At 34.2% G+C, this 15686-nt stretch overlaps 1 protein-coding gene across 4 annotated transcripts in view; it reads left to right on the forward strand.

Annotated features, from left to right (window-relative positions):
* The window catches only part of SPATA1 (spermatogenesis associated 1), a 57041-nt gene that overhangs the window by 27370 nt on the left and 13985 nt on the right, over positions 1-15686 (forward strand). For 2 of the 4 annotated variants that reach the window (XM_053214333.1, XM_027058742.2), the window contains 4 exons: positions 1052-1105; positions 1200-1428; positions 11202-11313; positions 11977-12037. In XM_053214333.1, the coding sequence (XP_053070308.1) occupies positions 1052-1105; positions 1200-1428; positions 11202-11313; positions 11977-12037 (456 nt within the window). Of the gene's footprint in view, positions 1-1051; positions 1106-1199; positions 1429-6021; positions 6068-11201; positions 11314-11976; positions 12038-15686 lie in introns of all 4 variants that reach the window. The other 2 variants (XM_053214332.1, XM_053214334.1) reach the window with 2 other exon arrangements.

A 15686-nucleotide genomic window follows, 5' to 3' on the forward strand; every position in this document is an offset into this window, starting at 1 on the left:
TGATGAGAGCCTTAAGAGACTAGAGGCAGGGTTTATAACTAGGAGACTTGCCGTGGTTAGGCCAGAGATATGGAGGGCATAAGGAATAAGCTGCTTCTTAGATTTCATCTACTGCTATTTTTCTCCTTGATTTTCCATTTTAACCACAAAAATCTTTGTGTGGTCCTCAAATATAGCAAACTCTGTTCTGATTTATGTTCTTTGAACTTGCCTGGAAATTACTTCCCCTTGATTTTCAAATAGCTTGCTTCATCTTTTCATAATTCAAGTCTCAAGCTCAAGTATTATCTTTTCCAAAGGGCCTTCTCTGACCACCTACTTTTTAGATATTCTTACTCTTAAATTACTCTGTATTCCATCACTCTTTTGTTTTCATAAATCACATATCACTGTTCTAAATCATGTTTCTTTAACATCTGTTCTCGTAAGTAGAATAGAAGCTACATGAAAGCAAGAACTCTGCGTTGTTTACTGTTGTATCTCCTACCATAGAGAATACTGCCTGACCCATAGTATGCCCTCAATATTTGTTGAATGAATGAATGGATGGATGGATGAATTACAGATGAACTCCATGGGTTATATATTTAGGAAATAAAGTATACAGCTTTGGACTCTGAAGCCAGATTTCCTGGTTTTGAGTCCCAACTTGGAAACTTCCTAGTTATAACATCATGGACAAGTTATTTAACTTCTCTTTGCCTCACTCTTGTTGTCTGTGAACTAAAACGTGTGCCCATCACATGGAACTGTGGAGATTAACTGAGCTATTACATGTAGGGCACTTAGAATAGTGCTTAGCATATACTGAGTCCATGCAAGTGATAGCCATAGTCATTATGACTAAATGACATGGAATTTCTTTTATGTTTTGTACAGTGAATAGAAATAGGATTATATTCTACATTTTCTAGACTCTAACCTCAGTTATCAGCTTTTAAGTTTGATTTGTATGTCACAGATATGTGCCTTCTGCAAAAAAAAAAGTTGGACTAAAAATAATTGAAAACATACAAAAGCTTTATTTTTTTCCTCATTTATTTGTTTCTAGGTGAAGGCAAAGCGAGAATCAGAACTGAAACTCAAGTCATTTGTTCCTCCATATGTATGTAATGTGACATTTTAAACTTATGCTAATTTTTTAACTTAACTGTTTTTTAAATTACAAGCTAATTTTTTTAATTTCCTATGTGTTTTAGGCTCTTCAGCCAGAATTATATTTACTTCCTATAATGGATCACTTAGGAAATATTTATTCAGCATCAACAGTTTCTTTAGATGAGCGGCAGACTAATACCGGTGTTGCTGAGGCTGATGGAATAATCCACAGACCAGTTAGTGTAACTTTGGTGAAGGAAGAACCTGGAACAGATCCCAGTTTTTTAGTAAACACTTTGAAAGAGCTTCTTAACAAGAATCGAGAAGAAGGTGATTTCAACTGGAATGGGAAAAACAAAGAGGTTATTATAGTACATTTTAGTAGTCAGGTCGGTGAGCAAATTCTGGGCAAATCTAGCCTTACAAATGTGGCAAATATAGCTTCCTTATAAAAGGAAAGCTACAAGTCCATTGGGGGATTTTTAAAAATAGTTTCACCAAGTGAGAGAAAAAAACGCAATTTAAGTACTATGTTAAAAATCAAGTCAAAATACTTATAGCACATAAATAAACTCCACTACCTTCTTTTATAATAGTTTCAGATAGTTAAGGCTGAAGGAGAAAGGAAGTGATTACTGCATAGAACCCTGGTATTATTACTATAAGTGAGAAGGATCTTAGCCACGAAAATAGTATCAAACAGAAGCAAAACAATTTTAATGCTGGGCGACATTTGTATTTCAAAGAATTGTAAATTTTTATCTGATTACTTTCATCAATTAATTCAGTTCTTAAAAAGTGGTAGATAATTAAACAAATATATAAAGGTGGAACTATTGTCTAAGAACCTATTGAAAAAAATAATGCCTATGGGAAATAAACTGTGATGGAAAAGCAGATATATTAAATATTTATAACTGAAATGACCCCCACCCCCCAGTTAATGGCAACATCCATTACAGCTGCAAAATATAGACGTTCTTAACCACTAACATTTTTCTCCATCTTCAATTATAACCATTCTTATATTCTAAGTTTATGCTATATCCAATGATAATTCAAACTGAACACCTTCTTTAATCATAGGTCCATTTAGTATTTACTCTTCTGATGTGTTTTACTATTTCTGATGAGAAATGTGGATGAGATCCACCTACTTTATTATTTGATGTCAGCAAGATGCTCAGTGAGAATCTTTACTTCCTTCTTGATCGAGTCTTCTCTCTACTACAGTGTTAAATATTGCTTTCCAGTCATAATATCACTTAAAAGGTTAAAGGGAAAAAATACCTGGGAAATAATTCAGAGTGGAATCCCAGTATTCCTGAAAAGTACAAGGTCAAGTGATTGATGAAGTAGGCGATTGCCCTACATAAAGCTGTGAGTAGTGTCATATTTCATATCCTGGGCTACTGGCCAGATTCTTGAATTATGATATTTGCACAAAACCCAAAACAATCTTTGGTGAGAATATTTAACCCTTGAATTTTGTGAAAGTGTAGTTTTTAAATGGTATTAATATCTTGGTGCTTCACTTCAAAAAGTTTAATTATACTTTATAAGAGGCCAGCATATGCTCATTTTAAAAAGTTCTAGATATAACAGTAACTATAAAGAAGATAACAATAATTTCACCATCCAGAGATGGCTTCTGTTAGTGTTCTGGCATATATTCTTTCAGTTATTTTTTTTTCAGTTCTTGTATATAATAAATATTTTTTTGGCTTTTAAAAATGAGGGCACATATGAACCCTTAAAGCCTCTTCTTGTATTTTAGAATATGTCATAAACATTTCATATAAATAAATATAGATCTACATCATTATAGAATTCCTTGTGGTATAATTTATGTATCCAACCCTGTGTTAGTGTTTTTGCTATTATGAATACTGCTGCGAGCAACATTTTTTTTAAGTACTTCGTGCATTTGTGCTGTTATTTTTTAGAAGTTTAATGGCTGTTTCTAAGGCTGTATTTTTTGTTGTTCTTTTTCTTACAAGCACTTTCCAATCTTGTGTGTCTTTCTCTGTCACATCTTATTTCTTCCCCAATAACCTATTACTTTGATTTTTTGAGATAATTGTTTTCTTGCTTTTATTTATAGTTTTACCAACTGAATATGTATTTATTTTTTTAAAAAATTGTCTTCATTTACTCATTTTTGAGAGACAGAGACAGAGTGTGAGTGGAGGAGGGGCAGAGAGAGAGGGAGATACAGATCTGAAGCAGGCTTCAGGCTCTGAGCTTTCAACACAGAGCCCAACGTGGGGCTCGAACTCACAGACTGAAAGATTATGAGCTGAGCTGAAGTAGGACGCTTAACCAACTGAGACACCCAGGCACCCCTAAATATGTATTTCTTAACAATAGTTTAGTTTTGAATGTTTTTAATTTAATTTAGATGGACTCATATTGAAAGTATTTTATTTTTGACTTGTTTCTTTTGCTCAACATTATAAGATTCAGTCATATTTCACATATAATACTATTTTTTTTCATTGTTGTGTAATATTCCATTATAAGACTATACCATAATTTATTTGTTCTGATGATAGATATTTGGTTTATTGCCAGTTTAGGGATATTACAAATATGTACATTCTTCTACATGACTCTTAAATGTATAGGTCCATGAGGATCTCAGAGAATGTAACTAGCGTTGGCATTGTTTGCACATATTCAGCTTTACAAATAATGCCCATGTGTTTTCCAGAGTGGTTGTACCCATTGGCAATGTCTGAAAGTTCCTATTGAACCATAACTTGTCATCCTATCAGATATTTTCGGTCTCCTGTTTCTCTGCTTTAAGTTGTAGATAATTTCTGCAGATTTTTCTTCCAAATCTATTTTACTGATTCTCTCTTTAGTTGTGTCTTATCTGCTATTAAATCCTTACACTGAATTTTTAATTCCAAATATTTTACTTTTCTTTTCTAATGGTTCTCTTTGGTTGAACATGTTTGCATATGTTTATGGCCATTTGGATTTGCCTTTATTCAAATGTTTTGCCCATTTTCTTTCTTTTAAATATAGCTCCATTTTATATACATATATGTTTTTTCCACCATATGTGTGCGTGCGTGTGTGTGTGTGTGTTTGTATGTTTGTATATAATTCATTTTAGATTTTAGTTTGTGGCTTTTTATTCTCTTTATGATTCTTTTGATGAAAGGAATTCTTAAATTTTGTCAACATGCTCTAAAATTACAAAGAAATGTGTTGACATCAACTCTTCATCAGTTTTGCTTTACATATTTGAAGCTGTTATTAGATGAGTGACATTTAGGATTATTATGTCTTCTTGATAAACTGACCCCAATGTAATTATACAATGTTTCTCTTTATTTCTGGTAATAGTTTTTATTTTAAAGGTTAATTGCTCTAATATTAATATAATTATTCTAGCTTTTATTTTTTAAGTTTATTTATTTTGAGAGAGAAAAAGCATGTGCATGTAATCGAGGGAGGGGCAGAGAGAGAGGGAAAAAGAGAATCCCAAGCAGACTCTGTACTGATGGGGTGATCCCATGAACTGTGAAATCATGACCTGAGCCAAGATCAAGAGTCAGAGGCTTAACTGAGCCACCCAGGCACCCCTCTAGCTTTTTTTTGATTGGTGTTTGCATGGTATATCTTTCTCCATTGTTTTATCTGTTACTGAATATCCAAAGTGGGTTTCTTATAGACAGCATGTATTTAGATCTTACTTTTTAGTCCAATTTGGCAATCTATATCTTTTACTAGGGGTATTTAGACCATTTACATTCATTGTAATTATTATTGATGTGGTTTGTCTTAAATCTACCATCTTGCTATTTATTTTTTATTTGTCTCATTTCTTCCATCTTCTATTTTTCCATTTTCTTGCCTCTTTCTTGATTGAGAAGTTTTTTGTGATTCAATTTTATCTCCACTATTGTCTCATTAGTTTATTTCTCATTTTAGAAAACTTTTAGGTGCATCTGGGTGGCTCAGTTTAACTGTCTGACTTAAGCTCAGATCATGATCTCATGGTTCATGGGTTCAAGCCCCGTGTTGGGCTTTGTGCTGACAGCTCAGAGCCTGGAGCCTGCTTTGGATTCTGTGCGTGTGTCTCTCTCTCTGTCCCTCCCCAGCTCATGCCCTGTCTGTCTCTCTCTCAAAAATAAACATTAAAAAAAAATTAAAAAAAAAAAAGAAAAATTTAGTGGTTGCTATAAGGTAGAGGTCATCAAACATCTATATTTATACTTATTTTTTTACTATTTAAACTTTTTAATCTCTATTAATAATATATTAATATTATATCAATATGGAGCTCAAACTCAAAACCCCAAGATCAAGAGTTTCATGCTCCACTGATTAAGCCAACCGGGCACCCCTATTTTATTTTATTTTAATCCATGCCTTATGGATTGTTTTTTATAACCTTTTATTGGAACACAGCCATACCATTTTGTTTACATATTTTCAGTGACTGTTTTTATACTACAATGACAGATTTGAGGAGATATGACAAAGACTCAGTGGTCCATAAGCCTGAAAAATTTATTATATGGCCTTTTAAGGAAAAGTTTACTACTCTTGCTCTAAACTATATACAGTGTGCCTTTAAATTTGAAGTTTACTTTCAAATTGTATACAACTTCATATATAATTTAAGAACCTTACAGCAGTATTACTTCTGTTTTCTCCCCCAATTCCTTTGTGCTGTTGTCATATATTTTACTTCTGTATATAACTCCACAATACATTTTTACCATTTTTATTTTACACTGTTATCTTCTAAAGAATTTTAAAGTAAGGGAAAAATGATTTTTTATATTTAGGAGAGAGTTTCTTCCCCCTCCCCCAACCCAGTGGCAGTAAACCAATGCTTTGTATCAGTGCATGATCCTGGGGCCAAGATAATCCTTACAGCTTTTGCTTCTACCCTTCCTTCAGGCTTTTCCTAGGACTGGTGATGAGGTTTTCCACTCCTTCCTCAGTGGTAAGACTTCTCAAAGCGAATATTGTTGAAAGGGGAGTCACTTACTCTTCCTCCAAAGCAGATGGCTTTTGCCTCTGTTCCTCCTTGAGAACCAATACATTTTTGCCTGGGTCCTGAGATGGAAGAGTTTCCAGTTCCTCCCCAACTGGCTTAAGGCTTTTGCTTTGTGTGAAAGAAGAGTGTTGAGAAGGATGGAATGTCATACTTTTTTGCCACTGATGGCTCTCCTGCCAGGTCTCCTGCCCTGCCCCTAGTCTTTCATGTGAGCATATGATACACGCACCTGGAAGGGAATTTGCTATTAAGTATTGACTTCCCTTTGTGTCTGAAGATCCCAGAGATTCCAGACTATCCTCGTAGCCCACACTGGCCTTTAGAATTCCTTAAAATTTTAGCTTTTTTCTTATTTCTTTTAATAGCAGTTACCACTTCCTCCTGTGCTCTGCCAAAGATGAAACCATTTTCTCCTAGGAGGGAATTGGAATTCAATTCCCTACAACCATAATTCTCTGATGAATTCAAGAAAAGTTATTATTTTATTGATTATTTACCTTTTCTTCTTGTTCCAGTGGGAGCATTGTTTCATCTTTCTATAATCCTGAGCACAAATGGAACTGCAGTTCTTACATTTTAATATAGTCAAGTTTATTGATATTTTCATTTATGGATAGTGTTATTTATGTCTTTTTTTTTTAATCCCTTTTCTACCCTGAGGTCATGTATTGTCTTTCAAACATGTTTTGGTTTGCTTTTCCAATTCAGTTTATTAATCTACCTGGAACAAATTTTTATGTGTGATGTGAATAAAGTTCCTTAATTTTTTTCCCATATGTACACTTCCATTTGTTGATGGTAGTTGTATAGTTTCTTTAAAATACCAAATTACTCTTTAGTGGTGCATGAGAATGCAAAATATCTGAACTCTAACATTACATTATCAAATATAAACAGTTACAATGCGCATAGTGGGGCACCTGGGTGGCTCAATCTGTTAAGCACCCAAATTTGGCTCAGGTCATGATCTCACAGCTTGTGAGTTCAAGCCCCGCGTCAGGCTCTGTACTGACAGCTCAGAGCCTGGAGCCAGCTTCAGATTCTGGGTCTCCCTCTCTCTCTGCCCCTCCCCCCCTCCCAAAAATAAACATTAAAAAAAGTTTTTTAAAATAATGTGCATAGTATGTTTTACAAGTCCTTTAATGAAGGAGGAAAGAGTAATGCTTTACCCATTTTCATATTGAAGTGGGTATTTCTTTCCATTAGTTGTCTTCTGTTCTTTCCCATGGGTCTGTGCTACACACCTCTACATTTTTGACATGCCTCAACTTTAACATATTTAATACTTGACTCCACTGTTGCCCCCAAACTAGTGTACTTTCTTGACTTCTTTGGTTTCATCACTCTTCCAGTTGTTTAAGCTTTGAAATAATCCTTACTTTAGACTAATATATATATATATATATATATATATATATATATACACACACACACACACACACACACACACACACACACATATATAAAGGAACCTTAAAAACCATATTGTAGCCCCCTTGCTTATAATCTGCTTTCCAGTCTATTCTGCAGAGTGCAGTCAGCATCATTCTTGTTACAAGCTGGATTATTTATCTCTCTGCTTAAAAACCTTTGGAAGACTCGTTGATTACTACTTAAGGCCCAAGTTCTTTAAGATGGCATTGAGAACCCTTTATATTCAGACTTCAAACCCAGGGTTGCAAATGTTTGGCCATGCAGATTGTTTACTGCCTAATTCCAGAAGGCTTCCTTCACATAGATCATGATATGAATGGGGCTTTCAGGATTTGCTTAATATGGTAATTGGTTCAGTAACTTTTAGCTATTATTAGTAGTAATACTATTCTTCTTATTATTATTATAATTATTATAGTTTATGGATAAAGGGGAGGAAGAAGTACCATGAAGTACAACTGAAGAAGTAGGTAGAAACTTGAACTGCAAGAGCCTTGGTTCCAAAACTAAGGAATGTTTAAGCAATGGGAAGCCATATTAACTTTGTTTGTTTCAAGTTTTTATTTAAATTCTAGTTAGTTAATATATAGTGTAATTATTAGTTTCAGGAGTAGAATTTAGTGATTCATCACTTGCATATAACATCCAGTGCTCATCACAACAAGTGCCCTCCTTAATGGCCATCACCCTTTTAGCCCGTTTCCCACCCAACACCCCTCCAGTAACCCTCAGTTTGTTCTCCATAGTTAAGAGTTTTATGGTTTGCCTCTCTCTTTTTCCCCCCGTGTTTATCTGTTTCATTTTTTAAATTTCACATATGAGTGAGATCATACAGTATTTGTCTTTCTCTGACTTATTTCTCTTAGCATAATACACTCCAGCTCCAACCACATCATCACAAATAGCAAAATTTCATTCTTTTTTATGGCTGAGTAATATTTCATTGTATATATATACCACAACATCTTTCTCTATTCATCAGTTGATGGATATTTGGGCTCTTTCCATAATTTGGCTATTGTTGATAATTCTGCAGTAAACATTGAGGTGCATGTGTCCTTTGGGTAAATACCTAGTGGTGCAGTTGCTGGATCATAGGACAGTTCTATTTTTAACTTTTTGAGGAACCTCTATACCACCTTCCAGAGTGGCTGCACCAGTTTGCATTCCCATCAACAGGGTCAGAGTATTCCCCTTTTTCTGCATCCTCGAAAACATCTGTTGTTTCTGTGTTGTTAATTTTAGGCATTCTGACAAGTGTGAGGTGATGTCTCATTGTAGTTTTGATTTGTATCTCCCTGATAATGAGCAATGTTGAACATCTTTTCATGTGTCTGTTACCCATCTGTCTTCTTTGGAAAAATGTCTATCCATGTCTTCTGCCCATTTCTTAACTGGATTGTTTGTTTTTTGAGTGTTGAATTTGATAAATTCTTTATAGATTTTGGATACTAACCCTTCATCAGATATGTCATTTGCAGGGGCACCTGGGTGGCTCAGTCGGGTAAGCATCTGACTTCAGCTCAGGTCATGATCCTGTGGTTTGTGGGTTTGAGCCCTGCTTCACATTCTGTGTCTCCCTCTCCCTGCTCCTCCCCCACTCATGCTTGCTCGCTCGCTCTCTCTCTCTCTGTCAAAAATAAAGCTTAAAAACATTTTTTAATTAAAAAAAGATATGTCATTTGCAAATATCTTCTCCCATTCTGTTGGCTGCCTTTTAGTTTTGTTGATTGTTTCCTTCGCTGTGCAGAAACTTTTTGTCTTCATGAAGTCCCAATAGTTCATTTTTCCCTTGCCTCCAGAGATGTATCTAGTAAGTTACTGCTATGGCTCATGTCGAAGAAGTTGCTACCTGTGTTCTCCTCTAAGGTTTGTTTCTCTTGTCTCACATTTAGGTCTTTCATCCAATTTGAATTGATTTTTGTGTATGGTGTAAGGAAGTGGTCCAGTTTCATTCTTTTGCATGTTACCATGTACCATGTTACATCTTTTGCATGTTCCCGACAACATTTGTTGCAGAGACTGTCTTTTCTCCAGTGGGTATTCTTTCCTGCTTTGTTTTAATAGGAGTAACATGATTGGATTTCAGTTCTAGCAAAACCACTTAGGTGACACTATGGAGAATAGATTGAGGTGATAAAGATCTGAAATATGAAATGCAGTGGAACAGAAATCAGAACTTGAAGTCAAGACACTCCTAAGGATTGGGTACGGTGCTGCGTGCTTTCCATGCACCGTGCCATTTTAGAGATAAGGAAACGTAGGTTAAAAAAATAACTTAGCTGAGGTCACACCTGCTGTGACAGTGCCAAGACTTGAACTCCTGTGTGTTTGACTAAAGCCCATGCTTTATTTACAACACCATGCAAGAGTCACACTGAACTTTTCACTATTGCCAAAAATGCTGCATATATTTGTACTGTGTATTTTGCAAATGCCATTTTCTTTGCTTAAATTCTTCTTGCTCTCTTCTTTGCCAGACAAACATCTCATAGTTCAAAACATAGTTTCACAGTTATCATATCCCTTTCTGTGAATCTGTAACATTTTATGCATATATTACTGTGCTCTCAAGACACTATTATGATTTTTTTCAAAAGTGAATAGGCCTGCTTTCTTTATGTTATTAAACTGCATAGGTATGAATGGTGTGGTGCATCATGCTCTAGACTGTTACTATGAATGAGATACATGTGCCAGATCCCTATCAAAATTACTTAGAATCTAATGAATTTTTCATTGTTTTTTCTTTCTTTGGTGGGGGGGGGAGTAGTATTTTATGATTAACCTTTAAGCAGCTGATACATCTGGTTTTTGTTCATTTTGCATTGAATATATCCTTTAGAAAATCCCTGTTTATTGTCTTTAAAAGACTATTTCAAATATACCAGCTGGGAAATATAGCAGCTAGACTAAAATTAAACCAGTACAGGCTTCAGGTTGCAAAATTCTGTGGCAACTCTTGTAAAATGGTTTTTCAAATATTAACATGACTCATTAATTTTTTCAAAATTAAAAAATTTGATTTATCCAAAGGAAAAATATCTGCATTAATATTGTGAGGTTCATGGATCTTTTGTCCATATAGATCATATAGAACATTAATGTTAACATTTTAAAGACATTGTATAGTTTTCCTATATAGGGAAATTCTGTTAAAATGAAGGGAGGTTTTATAAATAGAAATGTATGTGAAATAACAAATGACATTATATGCTCTGTATTTACACCAGCCTTTTCCAGAGAAATTTCCTCAATACAATTTCAAAAGATGCTTTTGGCCAAAGCTTTCTAAAGACAATTAAGTTTAAGTAAAACCTAACTTACCCCCATCTTGTAGGTTCACATTGTACATAAAAACAGAGAAATCCTACAAGGGTGTGTGTGATTGTTTTCCTGGTAGGGTTTCTTAATCCTTTCTTTTCCTCAAACTGAATTGACACAAAGAATTCTCCTTTCACATAAACTGTTGTATGAAATTTACTTTGGAAACTGTTGCCTTATATCATGTGTAGTAGAGTTCATGGAAAAGGACACAGGACAAGATAAGAGTATGTCCATATATATACATATTTGTATAAAATTTTATTGTACTATTTTCTTAATATTATTAACTTTATTTGCCATGGATGAACATGAACATCAGCAGGGGGAAAAGCCACTCCAAAAGGAAACCAAACTGGAAAAAATCAAATTGGAAATTCTGAAGTGCCAGGATCATCAGAAGAATCAAATAGTGATTTAAGAAACAAAAAAAGGTAACTAGTATAGATGTTGATTCTACATGTCATAATCTAAACTATAAAGAATGAGATAACCAGGATACTGTTACAAGGACTTCTAATTACAACAAATGTATGAGTGAAATTAGTGATTTTTAATTAAAATTACCTTGATTCTAATCTTTAATAATGAGGAATAATTATTGCTTAAATTTATTTCTATTATAATTCTTATGTCATCAGGAGCAGCTTACTGACAGAAAATTTTGTCTTTGCCTTTCTTAGAATTAGTCGTTCTACCTCACTTAGATTTCTTGGTTATGGGGAAACTAATCAGTATGCTTGAGTTTCACATGGTATCATTTCATGGAGAATTATAGTACTTAAGGCAACAGTTTTTCATACAGTCTTTTGAAATTAATAGAAGGGATTTTATAAACAATCATCCACAAAAGAATTACAAACAAAATGTGTTTCCAAAATTTTTATTTTACTTTGCTATAGATGTTATAATGTGATTTGAGTTTAGCTAGTACTCATACTAAATGTAGTTTATGAGCTTGAAATATGTTCTCAGGCTTTTTGAGGCTTTAATGTTACATTTGTGTTTACAGAATGTCAAATAAGATAAAATGTGAAAAGCTAATATTCATGGAATCATTTTTTAATATGACTTTAAAATCTGTCATTCCCTTTAAGTCTGTTTCTTTGGAAAAATGAAGATGATAGAGTTAATACCATTAGAACAGAGAACAATCAGGTATGATTTAAATATTTTTTGTTTAAATGGGGTATTGCAACATAATATTTATACTGAAATTGAAACAAAATTGCAGCTTAAAATGGCTAAGTTTTCTAACCTTAGAGGTGAGAGGATGGGAGATAAGCCTCAAAAAAATTCAGGAGCCTACCAATTCAGTGAAATCTTTGGGTATACTGTGGTATGGATAGGACATATTGAGGTATGTCCTAAAGTGAAAGCCAGGTTTTTATATCTTGCCCCAGTTATCACTGAGAATGAGTCATTTGATGGACCTCTTTGGAATTTGGAGAGAGATTTGCCACATTTGGATGTACTGCTCCAGTCTTTTTTTTTTTTTTGAATCAAGCAATCCAAAAGACCGCCAACTTTGGGCCCAAAGGAAGTGAAGGCTCACAAGGTGATCTGAGAGACATTGCAAACAATGTTGCCACTTGTGTTTTAATGTCCAGCTGATAAAGTGCTGGAGTACTGAGTGCAGTCTGAGTCATGTCCTGTAGGCGAATCACAGCTCAGAGCTCTTGGGTTTCAGAGCAAAAGGCACACCATCTTCAGCAATAATTGTCCTATCGTAATAGGACAATTAGATATTAATAAAATATGCTAGATTTTAATAAAATCTGGATATTAATAAAATATGCTATCTTCATGCTTTAAAAATTTTGTCAGTCTAGTGGATGCTTACTGCTCTTTGTGGTTTGAATTTTAATTTCCCAGGTTACCCATAAAGTTGATCATGTTTTAATATTTTTATGGGTAACTTTTTTTGGAAGTGCATTTTCAAGTGTTTCTTTTGGGTTGTCATATGTTTCTGATTTGTATAAGTTTTTAATATACTCTAGAGATATTTATTTGATGCTTATTTATGTTGCAAGTATCTTCCCCTACTCTGTGCCTATAGTCTACCTTGCTGAATACCTTGCTTAGTATTTCTTATCCTTATTTTTTCCCACATTCTCTTGCTAGGTAGCTGCGTATATTGCGTATATAGCAATGGTGTATTGGCATCTCCTATTATTAGTGTGTTACTGTTTATCCCTGTATCTCCTGTGGTTTCTGGTTTGTTTAGATTTCTATGTGTTACTTGGCGCAAAGTTGTTCTTATGTGAATACTAATATCACTTTTGTGCTATGAAGTATCCTTTTTTTGACTCATTAAGTGCTTTTTTTGGTCTGAATTCTCCTTTATTGCATATCAAGATACTAACCTGTACTTTGTTTTTGCATACATTTATTTGGTATACCCTCATCTTCCTTCACACTTTTTCCCCCCAGCCTTTCTGAATTGCTTTGTTTTAGATATGTCTTTTACATATAGCCCAGATAGAGTTGGGTTTTGTTTTGTGAGAGTGTGTGAAAATATTTTTTATTTAGTAGATGAATTATGTCAACTTATGTTATTGATAGGACTGATGTGTTTGACTTAAGATTTGTCATTTTATGTTACAGTTACTGTGAGTTACTATGTGGTTTATTTGTACTTTTCCCCTCTCCTCGTGTTTTAGGAAGGTTGTATTTTTGTTCTAGTGTTTACAGTAATATATTTATGTTAGTATACTAGTGTTCTTTTCCCGTTTTTTAAAATTTATGCTTATGCTTTTCATTTGTTACCTCTAAAACTATCCACTGATCTGTCCTATTCAGGGTAATCAAAAAAATCTTTCTTCTCTAATGTATTTTAAGTTGTGTTACTTCTATTTTGTCAGAGCATATAACATTTATATGCCATACTTCTAGACTTAACCTCTCACCTTTGTTTTAGTCTCAGATCTGTAATTAAATATGTTCAACACACTGCCAGTTCTTTTACAGAAGACTTTTCAATCATCTCTTGGTTGGATTAAGTTCAATTTAGAAAAAGCACCTAGCTACAATATTCTCTTCTTCCACATTTAAAACTTTGTCTAGAGCAGAGATCAGCAAACTAGGGCCTGCAGACTATTTTGTAAGGCCTTGGACCTACAAATATTTTTTTATTTTATTTTGTTTATTTTTGAGAGAGAGAAAGCACAAGTGGGGGAGGGGCAGAGAGAGAGGGAGACACAGAATCTGAAGCAGGTTCCAGGCTCTGAGCTGTCAGCGCAGAGCCTGATGCAGGGCTTGAACCCACGAACTGTGAGATTATGACCTGTGCTGAAGTCAGATGCTTACCTGACTAAGCCACCCAGGTGCCCTGGTTTTTTACATTTTTAAGGAATTTAAGGAAAAGAATCATGACAGAGACGATATGTGGCCCACAAAGCCTAAATTATTTACTCTCTGGCCCTTTACAAAATTTGTTCATCATTGTCTAAAGTTTTGATACCTGAAGGATAGCTTAATTGGATGTCACATCCTTGGCTTACATCTTTTTTTCCCTTGAGTTTCTTTAAAATGTTGCTCTACCGATGTTTTATATGTTAACTGTTAAAAAGTGTGATGCCTGGTTTTCTTTTCTTTGTAAACTGGCTTGGGTATATTTGTCTGGAAGGCCAGAGGATTCATTTAATGTGTACTAGTTTTACCGGGCTGAATCTTAGCTCAGAATTCTAGATCAGGTTCTTCTGGATACACAGTGGATCCTTGCAGTATGAAAATCCAGACATATTTCAAGAGCATTTCCTAAAATTATAATTTCAGAAAATAATTTAGGTAGCAGATCTATTGTTTCATTTTTTCTTTACCTTTTATATACGTTATCTTTTCTCTGATCTATTTCACTTTTTTTTTTTATGTTTCATTTCCTTTGCATCTTTTATTTGTATTCTCCACTATCCTTACTGTATTTTTGGTCATATTTGTTGCTTCTTGGGTACTTGCTAATTTATTCATTTCTGAGACAATTTTGTTTTTTAATTTCTTTCTTCACTTTAGCCAACTTCCATTTCACATCTTCCTGTTTTTCCATTTTTATTCTGAGTTTTAAAATTCTTGATTTATTGTGTCTGTGGTATCTGCAAATGTTTATTTATATTTAATCTGTGTTGGAAGTATTGTTTAAGTTTTTCTCTGCTTCATGGCTGTCTGTTTGGTTTTAGTTCTCAATTGTGAAGGTTTTTTTAAAATGTAAATTTGTGTGGATGCTTGAATAATTTGTAGATATTGTTCATGTTTATTTGTGTTAATTTTTCTGTTTAAGTAATAACTTATTTTTATATATTTTTTATTTTTATTTTTATAGAGGAACAGGGAGCCCTGTTGCTTCTTAGGTTGGGTGCTCCCTCTTCTATTCATATAGTGAAATGCAGTTATTTATTTATTTTTAAATAAATGGGGCTTTTGGGTCTGTTTTCTTTGAATCTTTTCTACTAACTTAATTCAGCAGAGCTGTTATCTTGGCCACTTTCTTCTTTTCTCTTACCAGCTATCCCTGAGGGAATATCTCTTCCAAAGTATTTTCCTCTCTTCAAAGCTGTCTTCCCATGATTACCACTCAGGCCCCCTACATTTTATAATCCCCTTTCATTTGGCCTCCTCATCAAAAGTGCTCTGATTTACAAGATTTTATCCTTACTCTCAGGATTTCTCCTATGCATGTGGAGCCCCCTCCTTCCAGACTAAATCATGGTTGATGTTTATTGTGTTATCTTTGTATAGTGGCCTCTAATGCTTAAGCAGTCCACATCTGCTTGGAGGTGGGCTCCTGAGCACACTCTGCTGGTCTAGGGTG

This window comes from Acinonyx jubatus, chromosome C1 (assembly GCF_027475565.1).
Source record: "Acinonyx jubatus isolate Ajub_Pintada_27869175 chromosome C1, VMU_Ajub_asm_v1.0, whole genome shotgun sequence".
Lineage (NCBI taxonomy): Eukaryota > Metazoa > Chordata > Mammalia > Carnivora > Felidae > Acinonyx > Acinonyx jubatus.